This window comes from Rana temporaria, chromosome 9 (genome assembly GCF_905171775.1).
Source record: "Rana temporaria chromosome 9, aRanTem1.1, whole genome shotgun sequence".
NCBI classification, from domain to species: Eukaryota; Metazoa; Chordata; class Amphibia; order Anura; family Ranidae; genus Rana; species Rana temporaria.
Window position 1 is genome coordinate 44,095,684 of NC_053497.1, and position 15,670 is coordinate 44,111,353.

General features: G+C 41.6%; 1 protein-coding gene across 2 annotated transcripts in view; it reads right to left on the bottom strand.

The window, feature by feature from the left end:
* ECH1 (enoyl-CoA hydratase 1) overlaps positions 1-15,670 on the bottom strand; it is a 50,019-nt gene that overhangs the window by 5,022 nt on the left and 29,327 nt on the right. For both annotated transcript variants that reach the window (XM_040323322.1, XM_040323323.1), the window contains exons 7-8: positions 13,439-13,509; positions 3,389-3,460 (exon numbers count right to left, since the gene is read on the bottom strand). In XM_040323322.1, coding sequence (XP_040179256.1) covers positions 3,389-3,460; positions 13,439-13,509 — 143 coding nt within the window. The remainder of the gene's footprint in view (positions 1-3,388; positions 3,461-13,438; positions 13,510-15,670) is intronic.

The following is a 15,670-nucleotide window of genomic DNA, read 5'->3' on the forward strand; positions in this document are numbered from 1 at the left end:
AATAGTCTAAGTTGGTGAAGTAAAATTAGAAAAATATGTACATTAAACTATTTTTCAGAAATAAAAAAAGGATAATTGGCACCCCCTTTTTTATGAAGCCCATAAAAAGCTCTGGTGCAACCAATTACCTTCAGAAGTCACATAATTAGTGAAATGATGTCCACCTGTGTGCAACTTAAGGGTCACATGATCTGTCATTACATATACACACCTTTTTGAAAGGCCCCAGAGGCTGCGACACCTAAGCAAGAAGCACCACTAACCAAACACTGCCATGAAGACCAATGAACTCTCCAAACAAGTAAGGGACAATGTTGTTGACAAGTACAAGTCAGGGTTAGGTTATAAAAATAGATAGAGATATATATATATATATATATATATATATATATATAGATCTTTCTAAATCTTTGATGATCCCTAGGAGCACCATCAAATATATGATATTGATAACAAAATGGAAAGAACATGGCACAACAGTAAACCTGCCAAGAGACGACAGCACACCAAAACTCACGGACCGGGCAAGGAGGGCATTAATCAGAGAGGCAGCACAGAGACCTAAGGTAACCCTGGAGGAGCTGCAGAGTTCCACAGCAGAGACTGGAGTATCTGTACATAGGACGACAATAAGCCTTACGCTCCATAGAGTTGGGCTTTATGGCAGAGTGGCCAGAAGAAAGCCATTACTTTCAGCAAAAAAACAAAATGGCACGTTTTGAGTTTGCGAAAAGGCATGTGGGAGACTTCCAAAATGTATGGAGGAAGGTGCTTTGGTCTGATGAGACTAAAATTTGAACTTTTTGGCCATCAAAGAAAAAACGTTATGTCGGATGCAAACCCAACACATCACATCACCCAAAAAACACCATGGATGTTTTTCAGCAGTCGGGACTGGGAAACTAGTTGAAGGAAAGATGGATGGTGCTAAATACAGGGATATTCTTGAGCAAAACCTGTACCACTCGGTGTGTGATTTGAGGCTAGAATGGAGGTTCACCTTCCAGCAGGACAATGACCCCAAACACACTGCTAAAGCAAGACTTAAGTGGTTTAAGGGGAAACATTTAAATGTGTTGGACTGGCCTAGTCAAAGCCCAGACCTCAATTCAATAGAAAATCTGTGGTTAAACTTAAAGATTGCTGTTCACAAGCGCAAACCATCCAACTTGAAGGAGCTAATGCAGTTTTGCAAGGAGGAATGGGCAAAAATCCCAGTGGTAAGATGTGGTAAGGTCATAGAGACTTATCCAAAGTGACTTGGAGCTGTGATAGCCGCAAAAGGTGGCTCTACAAAGTATTGACTTTAGGGGGGCAAATAGTTATGCACGTTGACTTTTTCTGTTATTTGGTCTTATTTGTTGTTTGCTTTACAATTTAAAAAAAAAGTTGTGGGCATGTTCTGTAAATTAAATGATGTAAATCCTCAAAACAATCCATGTTAATTCCAGGTTGAGGCAACAAAACACGAAAAATGTGGTGAATACTTTTTCAAGACACTGTAGTAAGTGAGGCTGAAAAAAACACAAGTGCATCAGGTATAAACTTAGTCTTTAGAGACAGGGCAAGCGCTGAGGCAATGCCAGTGGCTCTGGACCTGAAAAGTGCTCCGCAGTTAACTTTCTACTAGAAAATGGTCTAGAAAGTGCCCTATGCAGAATCTAGTGCCTGAAGTTCACTTCCAGGCTATCCCTGCAAATTGCAGTTCAGCGGGGTCCCGCACTCCAAAAAACAGGCTGAAGACGCAGCACCAGATATCTGCAATGGAAGAAATAACGCTCTAGCAGTGATTAATGCTTAGTACCAACGATGAGAAAATTGGATGAAAAGTAACACTTTCGGAGTTTCGGTGTGAAATTTTTCACACATGATAAAAGAACAAACGATTTTCTTTTAATTGGTATAGTACGTGCACAAAAAAAAAATTGTGTGACCAAGACCACGTATGCTCAGAGACTAAAGAATACATTACAATACAAAACCTTACATCACTTCCGAAGTTGTATTCTGTTGTATGAGAATTTTTGTAACTTATTGGTTATTGAGTCTTAAAGCGGGAGTTCACCCAATTAGTTTTTTTTTTCTCCTTTCCCCTTAGATGCATGCTCGTTTTGTCTAGGGGAATCGGCTAGTTTTAAAATATGAGCTGTACTTACCGTTTACGAGATGCATCTTCTCCGTCGCTTCCGGGTATGGGTCTTCGGGAGCGGGCGTTCCTTCTTGATTGACAGTCTTCCGAGAGGCTTCCGACGGTCGCATCCATCGCGTCACTCGTAGCCGAAAGAAGCCGAACGTCGGTGCGGCTCTATACTGCGCCTGCGCACCGACGTTCGGCTTCTTTCGGAAAATCGTGACGCGATGGATGCGACCGTCGGAAGCCTCTCGGAAGACTGTCAATCAAGAAGGAACGCCCAGTCCCGCAGCCCATACCCGGAAGCGGCGGAGAAGATGCATCTCGTAAATGGTAAGTACAGCTCATATTTTAAAACAACTAGCCGATTCCCCTAGACGAAACGAGCATTCATCTAAGGGGAAAATGTGTTCTCTATGGGTGAACCTCCGCTTTAACTGAGGAAAACAATTCTGGAACAATAAAGAAAAAGGTGCTAGTAAAAATAAGTTAATCTTTGACATAGAGTTAAACAAAAGACACCCATCCTCTTAAGGCGTTAGCTAAAAATGGAGGCATGCAAGTGGTGGGAGTGGTTATTCTTCACTGTGCTACAGTTCTTTTGTTTGCCAGTGTCAAACTGTCCCATAGGCAGCAATATAATCAGAAAGTGTTACTAAACCCAGGACCCTGCATTCACTATATCTGGTCTCCCACAGTACACAGAACATGGAAATGCAATTATTTTAGTAAATATAAACTGATAAATATCTTTTCTCATCAGCAGTTAGAGCAGTTTGGTTACTTATATGAGTGTCTGGTTAAAGCTTGTAGGAGGAGTTTTCATTCTCCCACAATTGTCCTATGAGAATGCAGGACCCCTTGGCCCTTTGTCTGGACAGTGCTAATTGGCCCTGATCACATACACTCTCCCAAGAATAAAAATCTGTCTAGCAATACGCACCAAACTGAGCATGTGCAGCCTGTCCCCTGGCTCTGTAAATATCAGGTTATTTTTTGGAGACAGTGGAAGGAGAGGATTAGAGAAGACAGGATTGAACAGCCTTTTTACACAATGCAGAGGATTAACCCCTTAGGTTCCACAGTGAGTATAACAAGCATGCTTTACTGCATACACAGACTGATTTTACTGTTGTGGGTTTAGTAACACTTTATAAAGACTTTGTGTCCCTCAATGGATGATAAAAAATCAAATTTTTCAGCAGTTATAGATCACTGGAATACTACTTTTTTGCCATATTGAATACAAATACATACCTGACTAAGCCGCTGCTCAAGGCTTCATCCGACATCATTTTCCTAGCGGTTAAGGCCAGCTCACTGACCAGGCTGCAAGGAAAGCAGAAAATTAAATGTTACCCTCTGTTATCAGTTCATGTGCAGACATCGGTCAGCCCCTCATTAATCTGCATGCATTCAGTTCATAAAAAAAAACAAATCCCATGCGCTGTCTGAAATACTAACCAGTGCTTGTAGAACAAGCAGGGAGCAACGCTTTTTCCAAGTTTCAGGATACCGCTGCCACATTTATTTAAAGCCCAACTCCCAGCACAGAAAAATCACCAGTATTACAGAAGATTCCACAGGCAGAAAAGGGCCACCCACTTACATGCGAGTGGGAACAGAAGTACAAAGGGAGACACAGTGGCATTCCCCATGTGTAAAAGAACTGATTGATAGTTGTAGAATAAGGCTAGCATGGCAGGCAGGGGCGTTTTTTTTTTCTCCCATTGGAATATATGTATAACTGTCCAGGCATCCAGCGGTGTCCTCGTCCAGGCCGATTCTTGAACTGGCTCGCAGGTGCCGCTGCCGCTATCTAGGCTAAGGGAAACCGGTGTTCTGCTGAAAACTCCAACTCACCAAAATCTCCAACCATGTCGCTTCCAGTAATTGGAGATTTGGACAAGTTGGCTGTTTTCACTGAACACTGGCAGTGTATACACTACAATACACAATATAATGAGTGGACATTGTTAGTTGGTCCACTAGCAACCAACAACATGGCTGCCTCCAAGGAGGGACCAACATTTTTCCTCCTTACCCAGTGTTCTGTCAAAACAGCCAACTCGTCATATACCATAGCGTATACGCTGCCGGTGTTCTGTAAAAACAGCCAATTCGTCGAAATATCCAATTATTGCTGCTGGAGAGTCACCGGAAGTTATGTGGTTGTAGATTTTGGCGAGTTGAAGTTTTTGGCAGAAGTCTTGCAGCTTCACAGCCGGTTTTCTCAATAGGCCGGCTGTGCGTGGGGGGTTGTAGGAGGAGGGGCCGAACCAGGTACCTACTCCTCCCCAAAAAGGTGATAAATGTGGCAGCAGGGGAGGCAGATAAGTGGAGCTTCCCTATTTGGATGGAGCTCCACTTTAAGTTATGCTTTTTTGAAGAAAAAAAAAAAATATACAGCACTTTACAGAGCAAAGAACCATTCACAGGTCCACACCTTTGTAAGAATTACAGTTCCACATTGTTACTACAGTAACATGAACACTGTAAGGCCAGTTCAGGTAGTAGCTAATGATGCTTTCGCTATTTTTCCAGACTAGGTATGGAAACCACACAGGTAGAACATACAAAAGACATACACAAGTCCTTGCTGGGAACCAAACCCACAACCAGAGTGCATGAATATAGACTAACCATTGTTCTGCATGTGTTATAACACAGCACACTTCCCTATTCAGACTGTATGTAAAGCAGGCAGAAACCTCACGCTAATCTAGACCTGGATTTCATTTGAACTGTACTGCAACTTGATCAATTCATATAACATGTGTCTGATATCTGCTATGCACTGCAAATTCCCAAATGTGCCAAGCCCACTGCAGGAGCTGGGAGTTCACAGGAAGTGGTGGTAATAGACCGAAGGATTCTTAGATCTATAATACACCAGAGATAAGCTAGGTCTCCTGTGGGATCTTGGTTTAAAAAAGTCATAAACTGATACTACTGCCCACAAAAAATGGAATAAAGAAATAAACGTAAATGATTAACTAAATACAGGAACACACATCATAAAAAAATATAGACAAGCCAAATACTAGTAAGGGAAACTCTGTCATATAACAGCCTAGGATGGAAACCTGGAAATGAGGGGATAGGTACAGTGTCTAAAGTTCAGAGCTAATCTGCAGAGCTGCCATCTGGACAGCCTCTAATGTAGCTGGGTGTAATTATTATAGGTCTCGATCTATGAAACATCGATTAATAGGATCTGCTCTCACCCATGACATCCAATCATACTTTAAATGCAAAACTGTATCCGATTTATTGCTTTGGGCAACGTCACTGTATCTTTACATGCTGCTTGTACTGCAAATTTCACAAAGCAACATGTGAAAGAAAAACTCTGTTCACAGCAAACTGACTTTTCCTTTAATTTTTAAATCTTCAGTGGGGAAAATGGCAACCGATAGCCAACTGCTATGGTCAACGTGACTTCTTTCTGACATTTAGGCCAAGTTCACGCTTGTACTACAAACGCTCCAACATTGGGAGTACAAGTCGCATGACGTATATGATTGAATCGTTCCCTATGAGAGCCGTCTTAACTGGTCCGACTTTGAAAAAGGTTCCTGCACTACTTGGTTCAACTTTGCTCCTACTTCAGCCCATTGAATATCATTGAAGTCAGATCATGGTCTTAAGTGATCCGACTTTGATATGCGACTTGTGTTCTGAGGATCTTGAAGGGGAACCCCACACCAAATATATAAAAAAAAAAAAAAAAAAAAAACACGAAATGGGGTTCCTCCTTCAAGCACATACCAAGCCCTTCAGCCTGGTATGGATTTTAAGGGGAACCCCCACGCCCAATGTTTTGCACACCGCCCAACAGGTCAGGAAAGGGGGTGGGAATAAGCACCCCCCCCCCGAACCATGCCAGGCCACATGCCCTGAACATGATGGCGACAAGGGCCTCTGCCAGACAACCCTGGCTGGTGGGAGGGGGGGCTTATAAGAATCTATAAGCCCCCTTTAACAAGGGGAGCCCCAGATCCCGGCCCCTCACCCTATGTGAATAATGATTGTACCCCTACCCATTCATCTATAAAAGAAAAAAAAAGTGTCACAGCCCATCATGCCCCGAGCTGTGATGTCATAAGGGGTGGGGCCTCCAGGTGACATCACTGGGTGGCCACGCCCCATTGCTATACAAGTCATAGCACACGGCGGACACAGCATTCGATTGGGAGAGAGCGCTGAGTCAACATCGGAGGAAAAAGACAACGGAGAGAGGAGAAGAACCGGAGAGGACTAGAAGAAAATCAGCAGAGAGTGGAGGAGAACCAGCAGAGGGAGAAGACAATGCCAGAAGACGGAGAAGAAATCAGAAGGGATGTCGGAGCCAATTTAATAAATTACTTTATCAAAAACCTGTGTACTGTGTTTATTTTTTATACTTTTTTTTTTTTTTTAGGTGAATCGGTATTGGTACAATGTACCCCTTACTCATTGACATAGGGTGGGGGGCCTGGATCTGGGGACCTCCTTGTTAAAAAGAGGGCTTCCATATTACGCCAAGCCCCCCGCCAACAGACCCCGAGACGACCACCGGCCAGGGTTGTCGGAAGAGGCCCTTGTCCCCATCAACATTGGGACAATGTGCTTTGCGGTGGGTTGGACTCAGGGCCCCCCCACCCCAAAGCACCCACCCCACGATGAAGGCATGTGGCCTGGTATGGTTCAGGGGAGGGGGTGCTCACTCGTCCCCACCCCCTTTCCTGACTGCATGCTCGGATAAGGGTCTGGTATGGATTTTGGGGGGACACACCATGGCGTTTTTATATTTTATTTGGCGTGAGGGTCCCCCTTCAAGATCCTCAGAGCACAAGTCGCATGCCAAAGTCGGATCAGTTAAGCCGATGATCTGATTTTGATTTGTCTTCAATGATATTCAATGGGCTGAAGTAGGTTGCCTGCTACAGCAGATTCTGGCCGCTCCAGGACACACTACAAGAACATATACAATTAGGACAGGCTACAAACCATCAAATTCATGTGCAGTTTTTATTTTTTTAAAGCATGATGTACATGTTTTATTAGTTTGTGATGTAAATTAGCAAAATTAAATACAGTAAAAGGGACCTATATATAAAAAACACTCTCAGAACTAAAAATGTGTGTACAAATCTCTAGCATATCGGAATACTAGATCCTCTACTACAATCACTTCTGTACTGCTGTTTCAAGTGTTAGAACTTTGTAATACGTATGACATACTAAACAAAATAAAAGCTAAACAATAGCATTAGGATTTTGGTGTATAGATCGTTCTTACATTAAAGCACAGAAACTGCCAGGGTTGAAACTATATGGGACAGCAACAAGTCTCCCCCTAGTGGTGGCAACTGGAAATGTCCTCACTAAATGTAGCGAAATACTAAAACTGGAGAGTGCTAAATCAGATGCAGCTCTGCATAGAAACCAAGCAGCTTCCAGGTTGTTTTGTCAAAGCTTAAAGGGGTTGTAAAGGTAAAAAAAAAAAAAATCCCTAAATAGCTTCCTTTACCTTAGTGCAGTCCTCCTTCACTTACCTCATCCTTCCATTTTGCTTTTAAATGTCCTTATTTCTTCTGAGAAATCCTCACTTCCTGCTCTTCTGTCTGTAACTCCACACAGTAATGCGACACTTTCTCCCTGGTATGTAGAAAGTCTCTTAAGGGGGGAGGGGGCGAGCAGGAGGGTCAGGACGCTCTCTACTTTGCAGATAGAGAAAGGAGCTGTGTGTTAGTGGGCTTCCTGACATTCCTGCTTGTCCCCTCCCCCCTCAAGAGGTTTTCTCCACACCAGGGAGAAAGCCTCCCATTACTGTGTTTAGTTACAGACAGAAGAACAGGAAGTGAGGATTTCTCAGAAGAAATAAGGACATTTAAAAGCAAAATGGAAGGATGAGGTAAGTGAAGGATGGACTGCACTAAGGTAAAGGATGCTATTTGGGGAAGAAAAAAAATTACCTTTACAACCCCTTTAATTAAACAAGCTGAAGACAGAAGCCGATTGGCTACCATGCACCAAATTTTGCACTCTCCAGTTTTAGTAAATCAACCCCATTACACCTTCCATGTTGCAAGATCATGACAAGAGCATACCACAGACTAGCAACCTTTAAAATCCAGTGGCTTCTCAGCTAAAAGATATAGAATGTAATTTCAGAAGTTATTTTAATATCTTCAAAAATGCAGCTTTCCGTAAAAAAAATACCTACCTGATCCATGAAAAGATAGCAATATTAACTGGGAGGACCCATACATTTAAGAAGATATGGTTTCCCTGGGTGGACTATCGCCTCCCAAAAGACCCGGACATGTCCCTGCAGCTTTTGTAACAGGGTCTCACCCAAGGTCTTCTCCCCCCCTCTTTCTTTTCTTCCTTGATTCTCTGATATTACCCGTTTTTTTTTTTTTGCCATTTCCTAAGTTAGTCATCCAGGTTTCTCTTTCCTGCCTCACCATACTCAACACCATACAAAATTGGTGTTGACCTTCCATCATGACCAATCACAGGATTCCCCAGCCCCTAGGATCAACTTGATACAGTGTCTCTGTGCACCGCGCCATCTAATGACAGGTCACTATACAGAGATTACCGGGCGGATCGGCCATCTTACGGCTACTTACCCAGTGCCATTTATAAACCACACTGGTTAAAAAATGGGCCTCCAATCTGCAGTGTAAAGATGTACTCTGGTAGAAAAAAGGTAACAAAGTTTAGGTCTCAGTCTGATATAGGGAGGATATGTATAAGAGTTAGGAAAACTGATGCATGGATTATGAATTCTCTATTGACTAGTGGGGTTTAAAAAGTCTGCGGTGTTTGTAGAACAAAGATGAAGAATTGTTAAAACAGTTTCCCACTATACTAAATTTAAGGCTGGTGTATGTTACATGCCATGTACTGCAACAGTCAAATTTTTAGGATCATGCAAAGAATGGATACTGGGAGGTAAAATCGCCTTATACCCACAGCGCCTCCAATACGTTGCTTGTTAAAACTTGATAAAGCTATTTTGGTGCCAGAAAATCATGTAAACCTTCTCCTTAACCACTTCAATACCGGGCATTTTCATCCCCATCCTGCCCAGGCCAATTTTCAGCTTTCAGCACTGTCACGCTTTGAATGACAATTTGCGCGTCATGTGACGTGGCTCCCAAACAAAAATTTACGTCCTTTTTTCCCCACAAATAGAGCTTTCTTTTTGTGGTATTTTATCACCTCTGCGGTTATTTTTTGCGCTATAAACAAAAAGACTGACCATTTTGAATATTTTTTTTAAAAAAAAACAATATTTTTTACTTTTTGCTACAATACATATCCCAATTTTTAGGCCAATGTGTTTAGGCCAATGTGTTTAGGCCAATGTGTATTCTTCTACATATTCTTGGTAAAAAAAAAAAAAAATAGCAATAAGCGTATATGGATTGGTTTGTGCAAAAGTTATAGCGCTGATAAATTTTTATTACTAGTAATGGCGGCGATCTGCGATTTTTGTCAGGACTGCAATATTGCGGCGGTCAGTTCGGACACTTCTGACACCATTTTGGGACCATTCACATTTATACAGCGAACACTGCTATAAAAATGCACGGATTACTGTATAAATGTGACTGGCAGGGAAGGGGTTAACACTAGGGGGCAATCAAGGGGTTAAAAGTGTTCCCTAGGGAGTGATTCTTACTGTAGGGGGAGGGGACTGACTGAGGGAGGTGACCGATCGATGTCCCTATGTACAAGGGACACACCATCGGTCTCCTCTCCCTGACAGGACGTGGATCTGTGTTTACACACAGAGATCCACATCCTTGGTTCTGTAACTGCCGATCATGGGTACCAGACGGACATCGCGGCTGCCAGGCACACACATCGGCACACGTGCGCGCCCCCTAGCAGTCGGGAGGCCCGAGGGCATCATATGACGTCCACCCAGGATGGCAGAGCCACCTTGTGAACGTCATATGTATATACGCGGGTATTGAAGTGGTTAAAAGGCTGCAGAATATATCAGTGCTATTCAATGATTAAAGGCTTTTATTTGTTCCAACTTCCAGCTCCCCAATGTACCAATATAGCATTCATGTACTTTTTTTGCAAAAATATCAAAGCTTTCCATAAAATCTACAGACACTTACTTTACTGTACTCCATCCATTATTCCAAACGTATCTATTACTTCTGTCTTACGTCCTTACAGACTGTAGGTCATGACACAGGAAGGAGTTGACCATCTGACCTTATTAGCACACACACTGCATCATCCACCCTCCAATTCCCAGCTGCGTGTTTTTTTAATGAAATGCAATCAGTGATCACCCTTCTCACTCACTAAATACACAATATACAATCAGATTGCATAGTGTATGGCCATCTGTATACAAGTACATAGGAGAGAGTGGACAGAAACACTCAGCTGTCAAGCCCCATTCACATCTCTGTATAGCGCAACCTCGCATTCACAAATGCATGTTTTTTTTTTTTAAGCGAGGTGGGGAGGCGTTTTGGAGCATTAAAAAGAAGAATATATATATATATGTGTGTGTGTGTGTGTGTGTGTGAACTATATTGGTGCATAGGGAAGCTGGAATTTAGAGAAAGAAAAGTGACCTTAGCCTTTAAGGTGAATAAAATAAAAAAGTTTGTCCTTCGAAATGCGTTAGCCAGCAGGGAACTGGGTTTAGGTTCCCCTACGTCAGCTGCGAGTTCCAGACATTCTGGGAGACTCCAGCCACGCATGTGGCTTGTAGAACGAATTGTACATTTATGTTAGTGCGTAGACATTTTTAACTATGTTATTGGATGTAACCATACTGCTCTTCAGTGATCTGGCATCCTTCTTTTTCTTTTTTTCCCCCCATCTCCTCTCTAGATACCATCCTCAGCATTTCTGAGTTTACTAGGTCCCATGAGTTAGTAATTTCATAAGTCACTTTGTGACACATTTTTAGTAAGGCAACCCCCTGTATGAACATCATCACCCAGATGCCTGTGTTGAGCAATCTTCAGTATCCAATGTGGGCGCGTAGGGGCAACCACCAGCATTGTAACATTACAGTGCTGAACCTTAGCGGAGGCACAGGTGCTGTGGTTGCCCTGTGCTGACAATCCAGAGCCTTTGGAGCTCACCTACAGTAGTGGGCAGTTCCATTCAGCTCACTCACCGCCCCCGGTGACGTTCCAACACGTCACATGCGCGTAGGCGGCGGGGTTCTTTGGATGGGAGTCGCGTACCTCCCACATCATTTTATTGCACCCACAGACACGTATGACGCCAGATGTGTCACACGCTAATGCCACATCACCGCATTAAGAAGGGATATATAAAGGGCTCCCTCAGCCGCACAAGCCCGCCTGGGGAAGCCAAGTTGTAACACAGCCGCCGCAAATGTAAAAACGATTAGAATTAATGGGGGCATTTTTTTAGCTGCCCCCTTATGGTTCATACCTAATAGAATATCTTTTTGACTAGAGATTATGCTGTGTCCTTGTCTCATCCATACACATTTATTTGTAGATAGTTATCTATACAAGGCGTCTGCAGAGCAAAGTACCCTTTTCTGAAGTCTGAACCTTTTGAAGGTATTTAATAATAATTTTTGAATATATGCTCCTTCGAGCAAACATTCCTTCAATATTTCAAAGTGAATTTAGCACCATATATATACATATTTTTTCCTTTTTCTCTCTCATCTATTTTGTATTTTTCTTTTCATCTCTTACTTTTTGCATACTGCAATTCACAGGTTGACGATTAGCCACATCATTGGCGGCTTTCTGTAATACACACCTATAGGTGCACACACCTCATCCGTGCACCTGTTGGCTTCCCCGGCGATACAGGTCTCAAACATTCTATACACTTACATGTAAGTGGCCCCAAGTAACCCTTTAAAAGTGTTTCTTTTTTGTAGATTTTATGTTCCATATGGGTCACTGACCAATTTGGATACAAATAGGATGTCTCTTCTTGTATTTATCTAATTACCTATACATATTATGGGAATGCACTTGTGGGTTTGTTATACCATGTGATAGATGCTTAGACTATATGTTTCTCCAAATAGGATTATTGCTGGACACAGCCTTATATGGGTCATATGCGATGCACTGCTGGTCTGATATGACACAGCAGTGATACCTGTCATTCGGGAAGAGGTATAGCCTTACTCAACAGGAGGACTTGTGATTTTCCTGGAGGTACGGTTTTGTTTCCTCTCTGTGTAACAATATAATTATTGATAATACAACTGTGACTTGTTTCAGATGTTGATTGATTGATTGATTGATTTTTGAGCTTAATTAGGCGCCAAATGCCCACTGTGAAGTGAGCGTCTAAGCGCCGCTGGTGAGATGTAACTTTGAATCAATCCGTGGTGAAGAAGAGAGAGAAAAGAGAAGAGAGGGCGGTAAAAGGAAAGGGTATCCAGCCCTTAGGGGAGCAAGAGGAATGAGCCGTGAAGTGTATGAGAAAAAATATAAAAGAAAAAAGGAACAGTGGGGATACTAGAGGAGGGGTAGAAGACATCATAGTTATAAGAGAGGCAGGTGGCCCCTTCAATGAGGGGGCGGACTGTAAGAGGGAAAAGAATATAAATTTAACCATAGGCCTGGATGAACAGTTATTTATTCTCTCTCTCTCTGTAACAAGAATTTGTGATAACATGATATGTTTGTGTATTTTCTCATGCTTGGTTACAAGGTATAATCCCTTGTTTATTTATGAAATCTTTCTGTATCTATTATAGATTTTTCTTTATGTCCGTGCGTCCCTGAGGAAGCCCTCTTTAGGGCGAAACATGTAGGACTACTAGCATGGGATACACAAGAAAGTTGCACATTGTTGTAAATTCCCCTTTCTTGCGTTTTTTAACAAATGTGTATATGTAAAAATAGAATATATTTATTAATAAACATTTATTTTTAATTATAAATTGTGATTTTTCAATAGTTTCTGTGGTTTTGGTTAAAATGACAATATTTACAATAATAACATTTAAATGCTCCAACATGCATCCATAAAATCCCACGCCATACCCCGGTATCGGGGATTTGTATAAACTTTTTCATTTAGGGATGTAGGTGTAGTTGGATGTAATATTATACAAGTGCATGCTCTACATTTCATCTATCCTATGTTATTGGTTATGTTTGATAATGCCCTAGGCCAGTGCGCCCTCTTTTTTACTAATAAAATACACTTGTCTGCCAATATTGGATGAATAAAAAGAACTTAAATAAAAACCTCAGGCCTAGTCCATTTCAGACAGAAGAATTTATATGCAGTGATAGTTCATAAATTATTTTAATATACCTTCTGCTACCGATGACGCTTGGCAAACGTTGGAGGGCTCCTACATCAGCTGCTAGACCCACGTCCACTTCCTGAGAGAGACAGGGGAGATATTATAATGCAGCGCACTATATAATATAGAAAAAAAACGATATCAGTAAACAAGCCCTAGTATGTGTATGTATGAAGGCGAGTTAGGGACGGATCGTAAGCTCTGGGGCAGGGACTGATGTGAATGTGCAATAATATATTATATATATTATATATATATATATATATATATATATATATATATATACACACATACATACATACATACATACATACATACATACATACACACACACACACACACACAGTACAGACCAAAAGTTTGGACACACCTTCTCATTCAAAGAGTTTTCTTTATTTTCATGACTATGAAAATTGTAGATTCCCACTGAAGGCATCAAAACTATGAATTAACACATGTGGAAATTATACATAACAAAAGTGTGAAACAACTGAAAATATATTTCATATTCTAGGTTCTTCAAAGTAGCCACCTTTTGCAGCAGACACATCTCTAGAACTGTTAAGAGGAGACTGTGTGAATCAGGCCTTCATGGTAGAATATCTGCTAGGAAACCACTGCTAAAGAAAGGCAACAAGCAGAAGAGACTTGTTTGGGCTAAAGAACACAAGGAATGGACATTAGACCAGTGGAAATCTGTGCTTTGGTCTGATGAGTCCAAACTTGAGATCTTTGGTTCCAACCCCCGTGTCTTTGTGCGACGCAGAAAAGGTGAACGGATGGACTCTACATGCCTGGTTCCCACCGTGAAGCATGGAGGAGGAGGTGTGATGGTGTGGGGGTGCTTTGCTGGTGACACTGTTGGGGATTTATTCAAAATTGAAGGCATACTGAACCAGCATGGCTACCACAGCATCTTGCAGCGGCATGCTATTCCATCCAGTTTACGTTTAGTTGGACCATCAATTATTTTTCAACAGGACAATGACCCCAAACACACCTCCAGGCTGTGTAAGGGCTATTTGACCAAGAAGGAGAGTGATGGGGTGCTGCGCCAGGTGACTACCTCTTGAAGCTCATCAAGAGAATGCCAAGAGTGTGCCAAGCAGTAATCAAAGCAAAAGGTGGCTACTTTGAAGAACCTAGAATATGAAATATATTTTTAGTTGTTTCACACTTTTTTGTTATGTATAATTCCACATGTGTCAATTCATAGTTTTGATGCCTTCAGTGTGAATCTACAATTTTCATAGTCATGAAAATAAAGAAAACTCTTTGAATGAGAAGGACCTCACAATCTAATTCCCCAATCAGATTCATTATTTGTACGCCGAGTGCATTTAAAGCATATGTCCAGACAAACCTTTTTGCTTAGTTTTGGGTAGACTGTGGGAGGATTAGAACCCGTGTCATGTTTATACTGCTATCTGGTGTTCTGTTAGGCAGATGTAGCCTCAATTTTTGTTGTGCTAACTTCCAACTAGTGTTGCAACGAAATGAAAATTCTTGACCGAAACTTCAGGATGCACTTGGCCGAAGGTCGAAACGGACAGTTTAAAAATATATATATATATATATATTTTAAAATATAGTGTATTATATTCCTCTTAATATCATAGATTTAAATATGAACTTATAATCGTCACCTTTTACGCTAAAAACAGTTTGTGAAGCACTTTAGCGTTAAAAAAAAGTGCAAAATAAGCTCAAGAAAAATGCATCCCTTTAAAAATTCTATGTATGTCTTCACACTGTTCCGCTGCGGTTTTAAAAATCCTGCTTGCCATATTTTTGATGCATACTTGGTCAGTTCGGCGGCCATTGTTGGCACCTTTTTTTTCAGAACGCAGATAACCCTATTTTAGGGCTGCTGATATGTTGGTGCATCCTTGCTTCCAAAAGCAGATTTTTATTTCTGTGTCCCTGCTGCAGATTTCTCTTTGCTTTCTGTCTGGTACAGATATGGTCACCATGACAGAAAATGAGGGTAAATCAATATAACAGAGCCAAGAACAGCAGTAGAAACCCCACAGGAGTTCCAAAATATCCACTCTATCCAAAGCTAGAACTAAATGTACTGAATAGTACTTGGACCAATTTACGTTGTGAAAAATGTTCTGGAGCCCACACACGATCGTTTTTAATGACATAAAAAAAACGTTATTTTTCACATCCCGAAAAACGGTTGTGTGTACGCGGCATTAGGCGTCAGCATACCAAGACAATTTCATGCTACCAAC